This window comes from Nicotiana tomentosiformis, chromosome 3 (assembly GCF_000390325.3).
Source record: "Nicotiana tomentosiformis chromosome 3, ASM39032v3, whole genome shotgun sequence".
In the NCBI taxonomy this organism is placed as follows: Eukaryota; Viridiplantae; Streptophyta; class Magnoliopsida; order Solanales; family Solanaceae; genus Nicotiana; species Nicotiana tomentosiformis.
The window spans coordinates 75,772,819-75,792,141 of NC_090814.1; the positions used below are offsets into that span (position 1 = coordinate 75,772,819).

Consider the following 19,323-nt stretch of genomic DNA (forward strand, 5'->3'; position numbering starts at 1 on the left):
TCCACCGGAATCTCGTCTGGCCCGGTCGCTCTGCCCCTACTCATCTTACGTATAGCTCCCACGACCTCCTCAACCTCGATACGCCTGCAGTACCCAAATCACGGTGACTCTCGGAATGCTCCAATTCACCTAGCACAATATCCCGATCCCCTTCTTCATTCAGAAGTTTATGAAAGTAAGTCTTCTATCTCCTCTTAATCTGGGCATCTTCCATCATACTCTACCATCTTCGTCCTTGATACATCTCACTTGGTCCAAATCCCGAGCCTTCCTCTCTCTCAACTTGGCCATCCGGAATAACTTCTTCTCCCCACCTTTTTTCCCCAATTCCTCGTACATACAACCATAAGCCGCAGTCTTAGCCTCCGTGACCGCCAGCTTAGCCTCCTTCCTAGCTGCCTTATATCTCTCCATGCACGCTCTCCTCTCCTCCTCACCTATGCTCCCCACTAACTTCAGGTACGCCACCTTCTTTGCTTTCACTTTACCTTGGACTACTTCATTCCACCACCAGTCTCATTTGTGCCCACCAGAGACGCCCGTCGAGACCCCTAACACCTCTCTCGCAGCCTCCCTAATACAGTCTATTGTCGCTGACCACATAGTGCTCGCGTCACCACTACTCCTCCAAGCTCTCATAGCTGACAACTGCCCCTCCAACGCTTGGGCTTTATTCTTAGTTAAGGCTCCCCACCTGATTCTTTTTCTTCCTCGAGTAGACCTTTTCCTCCTTTTTAACATAATACCAACGTGCATCACTAAGAACCTATGTTGCATCGCGAGTATCCCACCCGGAATCACCTTGCAATCCTTGCACAACCCTCTGTCACACTTCCTGAGGAGAAAATAGTCAATCTGAGTCTTCGCCACCGCATTTTGAAAAGTAACCAAATGCCCATCTCTCTTCCGAAAGCTAGAGTTCGCAATCACTAACCCAAAAGCCATAGCGAAGTCCAACAACGATGTACCTACTCCGTTCCTCTCCCCAAAACCGAAGCCTCCGTGCACCTCACTAAAACTACTTGCGGTCGACCCAATATGCCCATTGAAATCCCCTCCTATGAATAACTTCTCAGCAGGCGGAACCTGGCGCACAATCTCATCTAACCCTTCCGAGAAGCGCTGTTTAACCTCCTCATCTAGGCCCACATGCAGCGCATAGGCGCTAACGACGTTTAGGGTGCACTCTCCAATCACCAACTTAATAATTATCAATCTATCATTCACTCGTCTAACTTCAACCACAGACTCTCTAAGTTCCCTATCCACCAAGATGCCAACTCCATTCTTACCTTTCTGGACTCCTAAGTACCAAAGTTTATACCTGTCTGCATCCCTCGCCCTCGACCCTACCCACCTTATCTCCTGGACATACACTATATTGACCCTCCTCTTCTGGAGGATCTTCGCCAACTCTATAGATTTACCCGTCAATGTACCTACGTTCCATGACCCAATTCTCAACCTACACACACCCTTGTTCCCTTTACCTCCCTTGCCTCCCGCCCCACCCCCTAAACCCTGCCCTACCTCCCGCCCCACCCCCGTTCCCCCCGAGGACATGACCTCACTCGGCCATCGCAGACCACAACCAATATACATATGGCAGAGTAAGGGCAATCACTATCACACAAGGCAATAGACCAAACCAGAAGAAGACAAGTTGCAACAATAGGCACACTAATACGGTGAATAAATGAATACGGAGTAAGATGACAATAATTTAACTCACACAACAAAGAAAAACTGGAAAACGGGAGGTGTTGTCCGCAACAGCTATGTTTTGGAAGTTTTCGCCCGCTTCGCCCGATGCTCGCCGAAAAATTATCTCAGCCACCACCGTCATCGCCGCTATGCTAGATCAGTGTGCCAGTAAATAGGAAAACGGGGGGGAAAGAGACGATGTATAGGAGAGAGAAAGGAAGGAGAAGAAGAAAAGGGGAACAGTGCACATAAAATCCATAAATTCATGCCTCAAATGCTTTTAGCCGAAAATATTCTTCTTGTGATTTCTCTCTCTCTCTCAAATTAAGCACTGTCTGAATTTGTATGTGGACCAGAAATGTAAAATGATTTGATAGCATATCACTCTATAAACCGTATCTCCACAATATACTTACGAAATTATAGTAAAGTTATATTATAATCGTATGTAATTATATTATGTTATATATATATATATATATATATATATATATATTGTATGAAAGTTAAAAAATAGTTGTATAATGTATGAATCATTGTATAAAAATTTGTATTTAAGTTATCAATACTATCTTTTTATATAAAGTTGTTGATATGTATCAAAATTGTATTAAGAGAGTAAGTTTTGATTGGAACTTTAGAGAGGAAGAAGCACACACCACATACAAAATATATACAAATAAGAAACAAAATATACAAAAAATATATTGTATAAAATTTGTATGAAAATTGTATTTAAGTTGTATGATGTTGTAGTTGTATTTAACTGGGTAAGAATGATGTATGAAAGTTGTAAATAAATTGTATACTGTATAATTAGTTGTATGGAATTTATTTTTAGTCTGTATATTGTAAATGTAGCAAATTTGTAATAAATTTATTTTTAATTTGTATATTGTTATACCATACATTATTATTTTCTTACTCGAATTGTTAAAAAATAAAAATAAAGAATGAATTCCAAATCGACTCATGTGAATTCATATTTGTTTGATCTGAAAAATTGATGATTCAACTTTGCAGATTGCTTTGCCGCCCTAGAGCAACCTTAGCAATGACCATAAAAGGGTGAAAAGTTAATAAACTAAAAATAAAACGTTTTTACATGCTGATTCTCACTTTAGTATTTCTTATAACTTTCATAAGCTACATAACTTAAGTTTATCTGTTGAACAAACTTAATTTTATCTTCCCAGATTGACAAATCTTTTTCATGTCTATGTCCTTTATTTGTCAAAAAAGTCTACACATTCCCCCATTAGCTTTGTTAATTCCCAACAATGTAAACCTGGAAATTTAATATGTAGGTATTATGAAATTCTCATCGAGTTTCATCAAAATAAAAGGTTTTAAAATTCAAATGGTAATTTTCAATAGTTTGACTGACCTTCAAAAACCACAGCACACCCAACGCTCTTAACACAAAGACAACAATGGCGTATCTAAATTGTTAACATGTAAATTCACTATTTAAAGAAAATTGTGATCAATTCAACCAATAGTAATGCTGAAATTTTCCTAGTAGATATCGGAGAAGGCTGGAAATGGAGGTCAAACGAAGGGCGGTGAATAACCCCGTTACGAAGCTGAGTTCCGCCTCCGAGCAGACACGAACAGAAGCAATTTGCGAGCTAAGATTGATCTCAAAGAACGATTCTCATAGCACACCGTTGATCGCCGACGTCGGCGACGATGTTCCGTTCTTTTCTTTGCTTTCCCTTTGCGTGAATCGCGATTTAAAGAAGAAAACAAAATTGTATATGAATAGTAAAGAAATCGTGATTATAACGGGTAAATTACAAATCTAAGATAATTTTAATAAATAAATTTGAAATATTATATTGGAAAAAAAATTGTTACGTCCTATCCCCCAATTAATTATCGGTACTAGTCCACTGCCCTCTTAACTATCATTCCTTTTTTTTTGTGTTTGTGTATCCTCTCTTAACTTAATGATTGTTAAAGTAGTTCGAAATTTGAATTGCAGTGGCGCACACGTGTATGACGAATAATTCCATCCACTGTACTCAGGGTGGTGGTAATGGAAAGAAGATAAACAAAAACTTAAAAACTTGCCATGGCTTCTCAAAAGAGAAGAGTGGGGTTAGTAGACGCTTTACTAAATACTTCTTTATTGATGACTCCAAGCAAGGTTGGACCCATTTTTGAGCTAAAGGGGTCTAAGTAAAATAATTCTGGCCGAAAATATTTATAGTTTAAATAAATTACTTTTTCAGAAAATGTACTAATAGGTAAAAGGATAAACCTGAAGCCTTAATACACTTGGCAGAGATTTAGAAGTTCAAAGCAGAGGTCTTGGGTTCAAGTATTTATTAATATGGTTCAAATTAACTTTGTTTAGTTGCTTGTGTATGTACAATATTAATCATTTCCTGTTGTTTCGTTATTTATATGCATAGTTGCTTACATTTGTTTGTAGTTCTTGTATTTTCTAGTTTTGTTCGTTATTTTTGTGTTCCTTGCCTCCATCGGTTGTTTGATTATTTGTAACTTTGTATTCTTTATACGGCAAAGGTCCAAATATAATTTTGTACTTTTGAAAATGGTCTAAGAATACCCTTCGTTATATTATTGGGTTATCTATATCCCTACAGTCATACTTTGAGTTCAAATATACCCCTCATTTAAACGGAGGGACAGGTGTCTTCGTTCTGTTGGTCAATTCTAAATATCTCCTAATTAATTAAAAAGACTCATTACCCATACCCGAAAAGCAATTTTCTAAAGCAATTTTTTTTGTTGTAAAAACTAGAAAAAACTGAACTATTTTTTTTTTTACTAAAAACTGAAAAAAATGAAAATATTTTTTTTTCCAGTTTTTACAAAAAAAACTGCTTTAAAAAAATTGAAAAATATTTTCTAAAACAATATTTTTGTAAAAACTGAAAAGCAATTTTCTAAATCAATTAAAAACTGGAAAAAAATAAATTTATTTTTACATAAAAACTGGGGAAAAAAATATTTGTTTTTTCAGTTTTTACAAAAACATTGCTTTAGAAAATTTCTTTTCAGTTTTGTTTTAGTTTTTACAAAAATAATTGCTTTAGAAATTATTTTCAGTTTTTTTAAAGCAATATTTTTCTAAAAACTGGAAAAAAATATTTTCGATTTTTTCAGTTATTAGTAAAAAATATTTAATTTTGTCCAGTTTTTACAAAAATATTGCTTTAGAAAATTGCTTTTCAGTTTTTACAAAAATATTATTTTAGAAAATATTTTTCAGCTTTTTTTAAAGCAGTTTTTTTGTAAAAACTAGAAAAAAAATATTTTCGTTTTTTTTTAGTTTTTAGTAAAAAAAAAATCAGTTTTTGATACAAAAAAATTGCTTTAGAAAATTATTTTTCGGGTATAGGTAATGGGTTTTTAAAATTAATTAGAAGATATTTAGAATTGGCCAACAGTACGATGACACGTGTCCCTCTGTTTAAATGAGGGTATATTTGAACTAAAAGTATATTTGCAGGGGTATAGATAACCCAATAGTATAACGAGGGGTATTCTTAGACCATTTTCGAAATTACAAATATATATTTGGCCTTTGTCGTTCTTTATATGATAATCCAATGTATTGTTTATTCGTATTTTTACTTAATCATACACGTCGTAGTAATCCCTTTTGAAATGACCCGGCCGGTCATTTTGAGTATTATAACCATATTTCTCCATGTACTGCTCAATTTATGATTTACATTTGTTATGTGACTTGACGGGGATAATTGGTTCCGGTCCGGTGAGGGTTTTGAATGATTTGGAACACCTAGTTCCAAGGTTTCGAAATTTAGTTGAAAAGGTTGACTAGATGTTGACGTATGTATAATGACCCGGAGAATTTTTGCTAAGGAAATTAAGGCTTTATGGTGTCGTGGTAGATCAATTAGTACAAAGTTTGTAGAAAATTTTTGCGACTCGGACTTTTTGGGTTGAATAATGCACCGGGAAGTAAAGAAAAAATTTTGGCAGAAAAACGCATTTCTGTGGTCCATTATGCGACCGCATAATCACTCTACGGGCCGCATAATGGCCGCAGAAGTGAGGCAGAAGAGGGTCAGTTTGGATGAAATCTGCGGTCGACTATGCGACCGCATAACTGTTCTGCGGTCACTTACGACCGCAGAACAAGTATGCGGGCCGCATAGTGACCGCATACATAGACAGATGTTTGCTAGTTTTGGACACCGATTATGCGGTCTGCATAACCATTATGCGATCGCATATGTGACCGCAGAACCTGTTCCGGAGCTTCATTTTTTGGATTTTATAAACTCGATCCCATTCTTATAAAACACTATTGGGGGTCATTTTGAAGGTTTTCATCTGATATTTTAGAGAAAGGTGAGAGCATTTTAAAGAGAGAAAGTGAAGACTTAGTCATTTATCCATCAATTTCTTGTTCAAGGTTTAAAGATTTCACAAGGATCTTGCTATGGCTTCAAAGAGGTAAGAATTTCTTTCCTCAATTCTTCAATTTCGGGTTTGGAGTAAAGATGGGTGATTTATAATATGATTCTTGGGTGTAAGAGTATTATGTATACATACCAATAAGGTTATGGAAAGATTGTTAGGTTCAAATGGGTAAAGATTGGGTTGAAAATGGTAGAAATCTTCATAAATTTTAATAGAAGATTTGAGGTTCGAGTTGATGTCGGATTTTTGTGAAATTTGTATGATTGGACTCGTGGTTGGATGGGCATTCATATTCTGTAATTTTCGTCGGGTTCCGATACGTGGGCTCCACGGACGATTTTGAGTTAATTTCGGAATTTTCGTTAAAATATTGATTTCGTTAATTAGATAAGTCTATTATTGTTGTATTTATGATATGTAAATTGCTTTTGATTAGATTTGGACCATTCGGAGCCAGATATTAATGGGAAAGGTATTGTGACCGATTGATTGAGCTTGGTTCGAGGTAAGTGGCTTGCCTAACTTTGCGTGGGGGAAATCCTCTTAAGATTTAAAATTATTGTGCTATGTGAGCGCCGTGTACGTGAGGTGACGAGTACGTACACGGGCTAGCTGTGGTAAAACCCGATTTTCTTGCCGAGCAGCAACATGTTTTCCTGTTATTTTTAGTTATACCATTTTAATGAACACTAAGCTATTTTCATTCTTAATTGAGTTATTCCAATATGTGTAGCTATCATATTTAGTCTAATACAATATGTCTACGTGTTTTAATTATTTATGTGAATTATGTGCATTATACTTAGCGAATTTTATTCTTCTTCCCTGACTCGTACTTAGTCTAAATTGTAAGAATTTTGTGATGTAGTTGTATTTCTATCATTTGCGCTGCATATTTACTTTGGGACTACGGAACGGTATTCCTGGAGATTCCCCTGCATATTTACTTTGAGACTACGGAACGGTATTCTGGGAGATCTCCCTGCACATTTACTTTGGGACTACGAAACGGTATTTCGGGAAATCCCCCTGCTCATTTACGTTTGGGACTACGAGCCGGTATCTCGGGAGATCCCCTGTTGTATTTCTGTGTATTGAGTTGTTACCTTCTATAATTTCATTGTTGTTAAATTTCAGCTTTTATTTTATTACGGTATTACACTCTATATTATTTTATTATATATTTACCAGTAGGGCCCTGACCTGACCTCGTCACTACTCGCCCGAGGTTAGACTTGGCACTTACTGGGTACCGATTGTGGTGTACTCATGCTACTCTCTACATATGTTTTTAGTGTGCAGATCCAGGTGCACCTTATCAGCCGTACTATCAGTGAGCCGGAACAGCTTTGGAGACTTCAAGGTATATCTGCCGCGTCCGCAGACCTCAGAGTCCTCTTCTACTCTTTCTCATGTCCATCATCTTTTGTATTTTTTTTTCTTGTTAGACTCTAACGTATAGAGACACTAGATATTTCCTTCTGTAGTTTGTGATTCACGATGTTTCGGGTTTTGGGATTTGTTGTGTATTTTTGAATAGTTGGTTAAATTTATATTTTCAATTCATTATTCCGTAAAATATTAGGCCTACCTAGTTGTAGAGACTAGGTACCGTCATGACGTCACACGGAGGGAAAATTGGGCTGTGACACCTTTATACATTAAACTTGTTTAAACGCAGGACTCCGCCACTGTTTCCATGAGAGCAAAATAGAAACGACTAGAAATAAAAAGAATACTAAATCCATTCATCTAGTTTGGGACAAGGGCTTTTGGTAATGTCTACACAAAGTGAGGCACAAGTTCCACACAATGCGATGGAGATTCGTACACTTATAGATAGCATATGGCTTCGTGGCCTCTTCCCCCATGATTAGTTTCTTCCTCTTTTTCCAAATTGGAGTCCCATTCATAATACATTATTGTGTATAGTCCCCTCATCCCTAGTCACTAGATATTGTTGTTGTATCTCTTTCAAATAAAGCCCATCTTTTGTCAAATCTAAGGGGCTTTTAGATTTGGTCCCATCAAGGGATATCTGTGTGGGAAGCAGGATTATGGTATTGGTAGAGAAAAGAGTGAGTTGTGAAGGATTATATATATATATATATATATATATATATATATATATGTTCGTAACACGCAGCGGAAGATAATAATAATCTTAGGCAGATCTTTTCGTGTTTAAAATTTATTTATATGTCAAAGATCGGATCTAAAACGTACATGGTGAAGAGAATCTCGTTTTAAAAATTTCTTCGATAGTGCAAAGACTCTATGCGTATCCACACCGAGACCGACCCTTGCTATCTAACTCTTTGATCAATGAAACCAGTGAACAAGTGAATGAAAATCTTGTATTGAAATTTTTCTCAAAAATCTCAACTCAAAGGTAGAAGAACAAGAAACACTTTTCTTGTAATTGTATTTTCTCTCTTGGCTTTGTATTGCTCTCACTTTCACAAAGTGAGTTTTTTTCTCAAGAATTAATGATCCGGCAAATTTTTCTCCATCATCCTTTATAAAACATCACCTATAAACTCTTTTCCTATTTAGTTAGGTATTGATTTACTTATGGTAAAAGTTTAAATCCAAAATAAACTTTATGAAAATTTTCAATGGAAATTTGAACACTCATTCAAATTGGCATCGTGACTGCCAAGTCCTTATGGACTTTCCATAAGATCCAATTCGAAATTGAATTATAAGTACTAATTAGTATTTTGTCTTAAAAATTCTAATCCCATTCTTAATGGGTTTAAAGTTGCCAACAATTCCGTTTGTGGACTTTACACGCTAGTTATCCGATTCAAAATTGGATTCTAACTCATAAACCTTTTATATTAACTAGCACTACTAGAAACACATAGTTTTCCCATGGCAAAATCAGTAGAAAATTAGTAGAAAAATTAAGTTTTTACACCGTATTCCTACTGAAACGGATCACCCGAAAAAGGTCTGGTTGGAAAAAACTTCTCAGAGATGGGTGATTATATATACACTCTTATATATACACTCTTATATATATACACTCTTATATAAATAACTATTAATTAAATATATCAAATAGATATAATTTAACTTTCTATTCCAAATAAAATTTTTTAATTTGTTCACAATATTAATTATATCCTATGTGCTAGCAAAGAATATAATACTATTTCATTTGGACTAATAATTTAAATTATTTGACTGATTAAATTCTACAATTTAATTACCAAATAATAAAATAATTAATCCTTTAGCAAAGATCAGAACACAAGTTAGTGTACGACCCCATAGGTTAAATATTAAATCAGTAGTAAATTGATCATATCAATATACTAATCAGGGGTGACGTCTAGCAACACTCCTTAACGACCGGATAGAATAAAATATATAATTTACTCTCAAGAACCAATAGAAGAATATTGACAAGAGGGGTTGCTCTGATGGTAAGCAACCTCCACTTCCAACCAAGAGGTTGTGAGTTCGACTCACCCCAAGAGCAAGGTGAGGAGTTCTTGGAGGGAAGGATGCCGAAGGTCTATTGGAAACAGCATCTCTATCTCATGGTAGGGGTAAGGTCTGCGTACACACTACCCTCCCCAAACCCCACTAGTGGGATTATACTGGGTTGTTGTTGTTGTTGTTGTTGTTGTAATCAATAGAAGAATATTGTAGTAATTCCTTCTGTCCTTATAGCTCTGGGTCACCCTAGGATATGGTTCAACTGTCAAATCTTAATAGGCGATCAACTATGTGTTCATGTCAAATATAATCGACTATTGAATGACCTAAGAAACTCTTTTCTTCTTTCATTCAATTACCCTCGCCAAGGTCATAGTTTGGTCGATTATAATTCATGACAACATGGAGCTTAAACTCATTACCAAGAGTTGATAGATTCCATCTTGATCAATCACTAATTCTACAAGCATTTAATCATATCCAGTATCCTTTCAACCATCTCCATAGGGCCCTAAGTGTCTAGTATCAAAACACAATAAATACTTGTCAATTATTATGATGATCTCAGGTCAACGAAAATTCTTATATCACATTCTTCAAGAGAATATTCTATTGACATTTTATGATAATTCTAACCATTAGGAATTATCCAATGAGTCGGTTCAATGATCATATCTCTATATGCATCATCTATCTATGTGATTTAGTTAATGAGATCAACTAACCTTTATCCCATAAAGACAATCACATAAATATTGATCTAACTGAATTACTAATGTCTAAATTAATAATCCTACGATCAAGAACAAATTTTGATTAAATTATAAGAAACTTCACTCACATATCATGATCTCCATCACGATGATAAGTCTCAAAATTTAATCGAGGACTTTATCAAGTTAATCAAACAACTAATAATAACTATGATAAAAGAATATCAAATGCCATATATTTTTTATATCAAATAACGTTTGCAAAAATATGTTCAAATCATCAAATATGAGATTGGATCTAGGGCATATCTAATATATCCCTAACAAGTTATGTTAGGATATAAGCAGTGGCGGAACCAGAATTTGATGGTCGTGAGTGCTCACTCTAACATAAAGTTGCTACTAATTGTATAGTATAAGACTATAAGTACATAATTATTTGAAACCGACAGAAAAAAATAATTAAAAATATGATTAATATTAATATTATCAAAAAAGACTTCTACACACAAGCGATAATGAACTACTAATAATATTCATCATTATCAAAACAATTCTAGTCACAAGATATCATTGTGCTCGATAATTTTTCATATGTTGAAAATGATAAATAATAGCATTATTGCTTACGGTTCGAAAAGCTTTTTGCTTTTCACTTTTAAAGTACCCTTTTTTTTTCCGCTGAGACACAAAAATTATTAAGAGCCAAAAAATATTAAAAGCGAGAGACATTCTTTTCTTTTTCAATTTCTCTAGCTTTAATCAAATCTTAGTTCTTACTTTTTCTCTTTTATGTGCCACAATGAGACAAATAAATGAAAAAGAAAACGTAAAAGAAAAGAACAAAAGGAAATGTCAGCAATGGAAAGAATAAGTTTAGATTTGGAAATTAAAGAAAGAAAGGAAAATTGATGCATTGTGGGAAAGTAGCGAAATTCAGCGTGGCTGGTAAAAAATTTACTAACATAAAAAGAGGCTAAATTTTCAAAATAAAACTGCTTAGCGTAAGAAACGAACTCAACCATCTCCAAACATCGCAAGCCTTAACTTCTCCCACTGATCCAAAGCACCCAGGGATCCTTTTGTTACTGGGTGCTGATTAGTAAACTTTACATATTTCTTACTATTTTCCTATATAACTACCGGAGCTCATATTGGAGTTAATGGGTGCTTGAGCACCATAAATTGAAACGTAGATCCGCCCATGGATATAGGTTCCTACAACAACAGTTTACAAACGTGTATGTGAGTCTTATAAAATCAATGAAATTCAGCAATATAACCAATATAAAACAAAACAAAACAAAACAAAATAAGAAAAGAGGTAGTACTGCAATATAAGATGTGGTAAATACTTACCTGCACAAAGTGTTTATACCTAACTAAGCAAATAACCTTAAGAATCAATAAATTAAAGTGAAAATATATATACTTAACCATGGGTAAGCTTTAATAAGTATATTGGCAAGACACACACACACATATATATCTTATGCTAATTGATTACCCCTATTTGTAAATTACCCCTCTTCCTATTTAGGGAGTTGAGGCGAAAATTATATATATATATATATATATATATATATATATATATATATATATATATATATCTTATGCTAATTGATTACCCCTATTTGTAAATTACCCCTCTTCCTATTTAGGGAGCTGAGACGAAAAATGGCTTGATGAACCGTTTGCCATGCACTGGCCAGATCCGATCGGGTGTTCATAATCTGGAATAAAAGGATTCGAACCTTTACATGCCGGTACCAAAAACCGATGCCTTACCACTTTGGCTTATAAAATAACTTTTTACCATAAGATGGTGGGCTTGAAAAAAGAGCATTTTGTTGCTTGATAATACTATGAAATTGTTATCCCTAATTCCCCCTATTAATTAAGAATTTTCATAAATCACTATTGCTTTGTGGCTATTAATTTCCTATAACTACCATATACATAATTACTTCCTATAGCTACTATTTAGTTATTATGCGGCTGTATTCGCGCTACTGTATTCATGAATACAGTAGCGGAATTCGCCTAAAAATAAAGGAGTTCAGCTGTTTAATAATGGAAAGAGGATCAATTAATGTGTATCACTCCTAATTTAGATCAACAAAATCAATTTTACATAATTTCGTTGCTATTGTGTTGTATTTCATGTATTCACGTGACTGTATTTATAAATACAGTGAGGTAATCCGCCTAAAAAAATAGGGATTACAATAGTTTAATTATGAATTTCATGTATTCGTGCAACTGTATTTATAAATACAGTGAGGTAATCCGCCTAAAATATGGATTATAACTGTTTAATTCTGTATTTCATGTATTCGCGCAAATGTATTTATAAATATGGTGAGGTAATCCGCCTAAAAAATTATGATTACGGGTGCTTAATAACAGAAAGCACAATATTGAATTATATTCAATTTTACTATATTGACTTCAGTTGTATTCAAATAACAAAAAATCAAGAAATAGGGTGTATACTGTTCTATTCTATTCGAATGTATACATTTTATTCAATTCACTAATATTCATTATTCACTATTATATATTGTTTTCAATTCACCGTATTCAATTAGACTGTATTCAAATGACAAAGAATTATAAAACACAGTGATATTCGGCTGTATTAAAAAAATACAGACCTTCGAAATACATAAATACATGCAAAAAAAATAATGAATTTATGCAAAAATACAATGTATTTGAGTGTATTTGTACAGAAAATAATATATTTGTATCATTGTATGTGACTAACTAGCAAAGAAGTGAATAAAGTTCGCCGGAGATGTCATTTTTCGCCCAAGCAAAATATTGTATACATTGTATTAAAATTAAAAATGGAGACGAACAAAAATCCGGCCCTCAAATCTTCTCCGGCGTAGCCATGGCCAGATCTGTTTGCCTAAGAGGATGAGCCAATAATGGATGATGACGCCGACGACAATTTTGACGACGACCACGATGATGACGCCGACGATTCTACTGATTTGATGGAGAAAAGAGAGGATTGAAAATTTTGTTGATATATATATATATATATATATATATATATATATATATATATATATATATATAAGAGAGAGAGAGAGAGAGAGAGAGAGAGAGAGAGAACATAATTGGCGTATTTCATACCTCAATTGTAGCATATAAAATAAATACTTATTTTGCTATAAAATCGAAAAGGTAGCTATAAGAATAATATTTTAAAATTATTTTAGTTTATAATAAACATGGCGCAATAGTTTGTTATAGGAGGTAAAATTTCCTTAATTAGAGCTATCCTTAACGAGTTATGTAAGCATATTTATTTCAAAAGCCCATATATATGCATACTTTTGCATCTATACCTGGTTTTGGGGTCACAATTGAACCTATACCCACTTTGCAAAAAAAAATTCAAGTCTATCCAATTTACGATCAACTTTAGACTTATCGGGTTTGAAGTTAAAAAATAATTAGGGTGAAGTGAGAAATTATACTTCATATGCAACTAAGGCCAAATAAGTCTGAAGTGCAACCAACGGTTTCATGCACTTAAGGCCAATAAGTCTGAAGTGAAAAACTGCACTTCAGATGCACTTAAGACCAAAAGGTGTGAAGCGCAACAAACGTTTTTCTACACTTAAGGCCAATAAGTCTGAAGTAAAAAATTATATTTCAGAGCACTTAAGGCCAAATAGTAACAAATGATTTCATGCACTTAAGGCTATTAAGTCTGAAGTGAAAAATTACACTTCAGATGCGTTTAAGGCCAAAAGGTCTGAAGTGTAACAAATATTTTCCTACATGTAAGGCCAATAAGTCTAAAGTGAAAAATTACACTTCAGATGCACTTAAGGCCAAAAGGTCTGAGGTGTAACAAATATTTTCCTACACTTAAGGCCAATAAGTCTGAAGTGAAAAATTGCAGTTCAGATGCACTTAAGGCCAGAAGGTCCGAAGTGCAATCAACGTTTTCATGTACTTAAGGCCAAATAGGCCTGAAGTGCAAATTGCCGAGAAACATAAATTATTTTTTAAATTTTAACAATCCAATATACGATTTAATACCTAAATCTACTCCAAATGAGCTCAAATTTGAGACATAACCTCCAAATATCATCAAGAACAAACTCAATAATCAATTTGTCAAAAGAATAATAAATCTAATAAACTCATTTTGCAACTAAGAAAAAAGAAAAAGAAGAACCCCTAAGCAATAGTAAAAAAAATAAAGCGCCACAATAACTCACCACTGTAAAACATCATAAATTATCTTAAAATATGTTCACAAACACCATATAAGATCACTGTTACCCGAAGAAGAAAAAGAAGAAGAAGAAAAAGAAGAAAGAGGAGAAAAATGCATGAAGTTGTTTAAATTGTGGGCACACATTAAAAGGGGCGACTAAACAGTAGGTGTGGGCATCAGTCGGTTCGGTTCGGTTTATTCGATTTTATATTTGTTGCACCAATAACCGAACCAAAATTAGTTCGGTTATTTCGGTTTTTACTAATTCGATTCGGTCGATTTTCGGTTTGATTCGGTCGGTTTGGATATATAAAAAAGAAATATGAAAAAGAAAATTAAACAGTGGCTTAGCATCACATTTTTTACCAAAACAAAATTAAGAGCAAGTAAGCAACTAAGAAATTAGTTGCACTCAATATGTAATTCCTTATGCATTATTCATTCCAAAAATAAATTATTAACTCAATCCTTCGAATTATGTCTCTTTTACCTCCGGAAACTATACCTCACTAGATGTGTATAGTTCTTTTACAACCAAAAAACAATATAAGTTTTCACTAAAGATTCACCGTTTAAACATTTAGCAACAAATGATGCATAAACATAGAATCTTATATCCTCAATGTAATCAGGATGTAAAATTCATTTCTAACTAATATTTTATTTTATATAAAGTTATCTATATTAACTATAACCACATAAAAAATATATGTCACTATCATTACCCCATCACCGTAAATTTCTATTTTCCAATAAATAAAAAATCATCTTTTGAAAATTAAATAATTGAATAAATGCTATTGAATCTACAAAAGATATACTATAACCTACTGGTGTTAGACAACAAAAGGCGAATACTTTAGATTTAAGTCTCATTCTTATTTGAGAAATTTACTAGATTTACCCATAACTTAAAGAATTAGAAGAGACTAGAGCCAAAGGCCAAGAACCCATATAAAAACTTCGGTTTTTCGGTTAACCGAAAAATCAAGGCATCAAAATCGAATACCAAACTTTTTAAAAATGTAAACCGAACACTGAATCGAACACTGAAAAAACCGAACCAAAAAATCGAAATTATCGATTCAGTCGGTTTTTTCGATCCGACTAATATTATGCCCATCCCTGCTAAACAGAGCGCCCTTTGCAATTTTTACCACTGAGTGTGATCCCCTAACTGTAAAACTTAATAAAAACATTTATTGACTGATTTGCTGTAAACGACGTCACAACAACTTTTCATATGGTGAAATGTCTTGATAAATAGGGTCCTTACAATACGCAAAAAGCAATATTGGCTTTTTTACCTTTTTTTTTGCATAGTTAACAGCTACGTGATTAGGATTCAAATTCGTGATACTAAGGGCAAGTTTGGCTATAAATTTTTGTTTATACTTTTTTTTGGGGGAAAAATTACCTTTTTCGGAATAAGTGTTTGACCATAAAAATTTTAAATTTCACTTAAAGTTAAATTTCGAAATTTTTCAGAAATTTCAAAAACTCCAAACAGTTTCAAATTGTATTCATGTCTAAACACAATTCTAATTTTCAAATACCATTTTTACTTTTTTTTTAAAAAAATTTCTTTTTTTACAGAATTTCACATTCTTATGTCCAAACGCCCATCAAGAATCGAATTTTGACATCTTGATGCTAAGCTGTTGCATTGATGACTAATGGTGGCTTCAATTTAGTAGCTAGAAGTTACTCTGCGTGCTACTGATTATAGCAGTATAAACATAAAATTGAGTAAATTTTTAGGGTGGGCTAAATTTTGCACCTAGTCACGACTCAGGCCAAACTGATGTCAAAAGTTTGTTTGCTTTTACGCATGTCTTTCTCCCTTTTGTCCTCACTTCGTTTGGACCTAAAGAGGGAAGAAAACTTTGGTCAATGTCCTTTCTGAATACAATTCACATGCAAAATCCATAATAAATTTCTTTCTATCTTTAAGTTTCTTTTGGTAAAGGTCGGCTAATTTTGTCGATATTGGCATGTTTTTTTGCCTTACGACTGTATTTCCCTTTGAGACTGCTCGTCCTATCAAGAATCAAGCGTGGCCTAGTTCCTGCCTAATTTCTTCTTTGATATAAACCCATTAACTCTGAAATTTCATCCCTTTAAGCTTTATGTTTGATTGGGATTTGAGAATGGAGATCCTGATTGTGACATGATTACCACTTTATATCCTCCAAATATTTTGGTGATATAAATGTATATTTCCCAGTCATATATGTTTTGGGAAGGCCTATACATATTTTGGTTGATCAGCCGTGTGTGTGACATAATGCATTAAGGGTCAATTTCCAAAGGGTGGCTCCAAATATAGAACTTATACAAAAGTATGGATGTCAGTGTGTGATATATGTGATTTAAATAGTATAACCTAGCAGTATAAAAGCATTTTTATATTTATAAGTGTAATGATCCGATCGGTTGTTCTGCTTAATTTCTGGACCTCCGTATGTACTTTTACTATTTTATGACTTGCGGGGATGGTTGATTTAGGTTTGGAAGGGTTCGAGTTGAAATCGGAACACTTAGTTCCTTAATAGTGGCCTATGATTGCCAAGTTTGACTTGAGTCAACATTTTGAGTAAACGACCTCGGAACCAGGATTTGATTGTTCCAATAGGTTCGTATGATGATTTTGGACTTGGGCGTGTGTTCGGATCGGGTTTCGGATGATCCGGAAGCATTTCGGCGCTTAATGTTAAAAGTTGGTTCATTGGAAATTTTCTAGTACTTTAAATTTGGTTTGTAGTAGACTTTGGTGTAATCGAGGTCCGTTTGGAATTTCAAGCCTGGGAATAGGTTTGTATGGTAATTTATGACTTGTATGCAAAATTTGGTGTCATTTCGAGTAGTTTAAGTATGATTCGGCGCGTTCGGAGCTAGTTGAGAAGTTTGAAGTTCATAAGTTGATTCAATTTGGTATTGGGGTTCGATTCTTAATTTTGTTGTTGTTTTACGTGTTCCGAGAGTTCGAGCGGGTCCGTATTATATTTATGGACTTGTTGGTGCATTTGGATGGGGTCTTGGGTAACTCGGGTGTGTTTCAGACCGCCCAGAGCTAAGTCGGAAATACCAGAATTTGATGTTCTGGTTTCTTTCTTCGCGAACGCGGAGCAGTTGTCGCGTTCGCGATGAAGGAAAGAGACTGGTGGCATTTTGGCCTACGCGTTCGCGAGATGGGGACCACGTTCGCGGGGATCTAGGCCACTAGCCTTCGCGTTCGTGTTGAGGCAATCGCGTTCGTGAGAGGCAGGCCAGCTAAGCCTCCGCGTTCGCGAGGCTGGTCTCGCATTCGTGAAGGGCATTTTTCTTGGGCTTGGCATTTTTCCTTCGCGATCGTGAGTGCCCTATCGCGATCGAAAAGAAGGTACCTAATGTGTGGCTATAATTTCAGAGTTTCGTACATTATGTGCCTTGCATTTTACATGCTTTAATGATAAATTACATTTTATTTACGCATAATGGAGTCTATTTTATGTGTAGGTGAATTGGAGATGAAGGTAGAGCAAAAGGGATACTTAAATGTTGAAAGTGTGCTCGAGAACAGTGAAAAGGAGAGACCTGGCGAGGCCAGGCAAAGGCCAGCTTAACCAGGCTTTAGCCTGGCGAGGCAATCCAAAAGCCAGGCTGAACCAGGCGTTAGGCTGGTGACGCCAGGCCTGGGGCCAGGTCCAATCCGAGTTTTGAAGGCTTATTTCGTCTCTTAGTTTGACTAGGACGTGACCTACATGTTTAGGTCTTTTCTTACACATATAAATAGACCTAAAAACGCCACTTTGGAGAGGGAGACCGAGATTGGACAGAGAGACCGACATTAGACTGGGGATTCGACATAAGGAGGAAAGAACACAATAGGAGCAAGGCGGAGAATTCTTCTACGAGTTTTTCACTTCCTTCTTCCTATTTTCATTATTGGTTATGAATTCTAGTATTGTAGTCATGCATACTATTATGAATAGCTAATTTATTATCTAGGGTTTTGATGGAACCTATTGGAGGATGATTTTCTTATTACGTTAATATAGATTCGCCATAGTATTCTCTGTTTGTTCAACTATATTATTCTTGTGGTTGATTGAAGGGCCCTCAATTAGTTGTGCCTATTTAGTATGTATTACTCAGGAGAGAGTGCATATTTAGGTAGTTGTTGAACAACATAACTCCTAATGTATATGAGGGATTAATACGGAGGTTTAAAGGTGGGATTAGGGATAACGAAACTTTGGTGCGATTTGAGTGAGCTGTACTTAATGCCAGCTAGCGTAATTCGGGAGAATATGTCTAGTAAATTGTGATAATTACTCGGGAGAGAGTTACGACATTTAAAGTGCTCATGATCGGTAGAGAAGACTTAGGCAAATTTATAGAAAACGTAGCGGAAAGGATTCCGACAATTGAAAAAATCATAAATCTAGACCTCCTTAGTCTTGTCTAGAATTTCATCCATGTTAGTTGATAATTTTACTGTTTTATAATATTTGTTAGTTAATTAGTAGAAATAAAAATCAAATCTTTATAACTAGAAAATTATTTGAACTTGTGTTTCTTTGCAATATTGAACAACTGTAGCTAAACCTTAGTTCTCTGTGGGATTTGACTCCGGACTTGTAAATCGAATTATATTTTCAACGACCGCTTAGTCCTTTTTATAAGGCATAGTTGGGCGTGATCAAATTTTTGGCGCCGTTGCCGGGGAGCTAACGGTTTAGCTGTAGGTTACATATTGCTAGGTTGCAAGTTTGAACTTTTATTTTTGCTTTCTTGTATTTG

The 19,323-nt window shown here is 34.7% G+C and overlaps 1 protein-coding gene across 1 annotated transcript; it reads right to left on the reverse strand.

The window, feature by feature from the left end:
* Positions 1-516: 516 nt before the first annotated feature.
* Positions 517-3,867, reverse strand: LOC138908033 (uncharacterized). Its single transcript, XM_070198664.1, has 3 exons — positions 3,832-3,867; positions 3,092-3,146; positions 517-1,439 (listed from the first exon to the last, which is right to left on the reverse strand). Exons 1-3 carry the CDS (start codon positions 3,865-3,867, stop codon positions 517-519), a joined length of 1,014 nt encoding a protein of 337 aa, XP_070054765.1.
* Between the last annotated feature and the right edge of the window lie 15,456 nt (positions 3,868-19,323).

What these genes read in the sequence shown, in the direction of transcription:
- LOC138908033 (XM_070198664.1), bottom strand. Translation starts at nt 3,867, where the DNA reads ATGGGTCCAACCTTGCTTGGAGTCATCAATAAAGAA. An exon ending in TTGGAGTCATCAATAAAGAA is followed by an intron (nt 3,147 to 3,831) that starts GTATTTAGTAAA and finishes TTAACAATTTAG; the next exon opens with ATACGCCATTGTTGTCTTTG. An exon ending in GTGTGCTGTGGTTTTTGAAG is followed by an intron (nt 1,440 to 3,091) that starts GTCAGTCAAACT and finishes CATGGAACGTAG; the next exon opens with GTACATTGACGGGTAAATCT.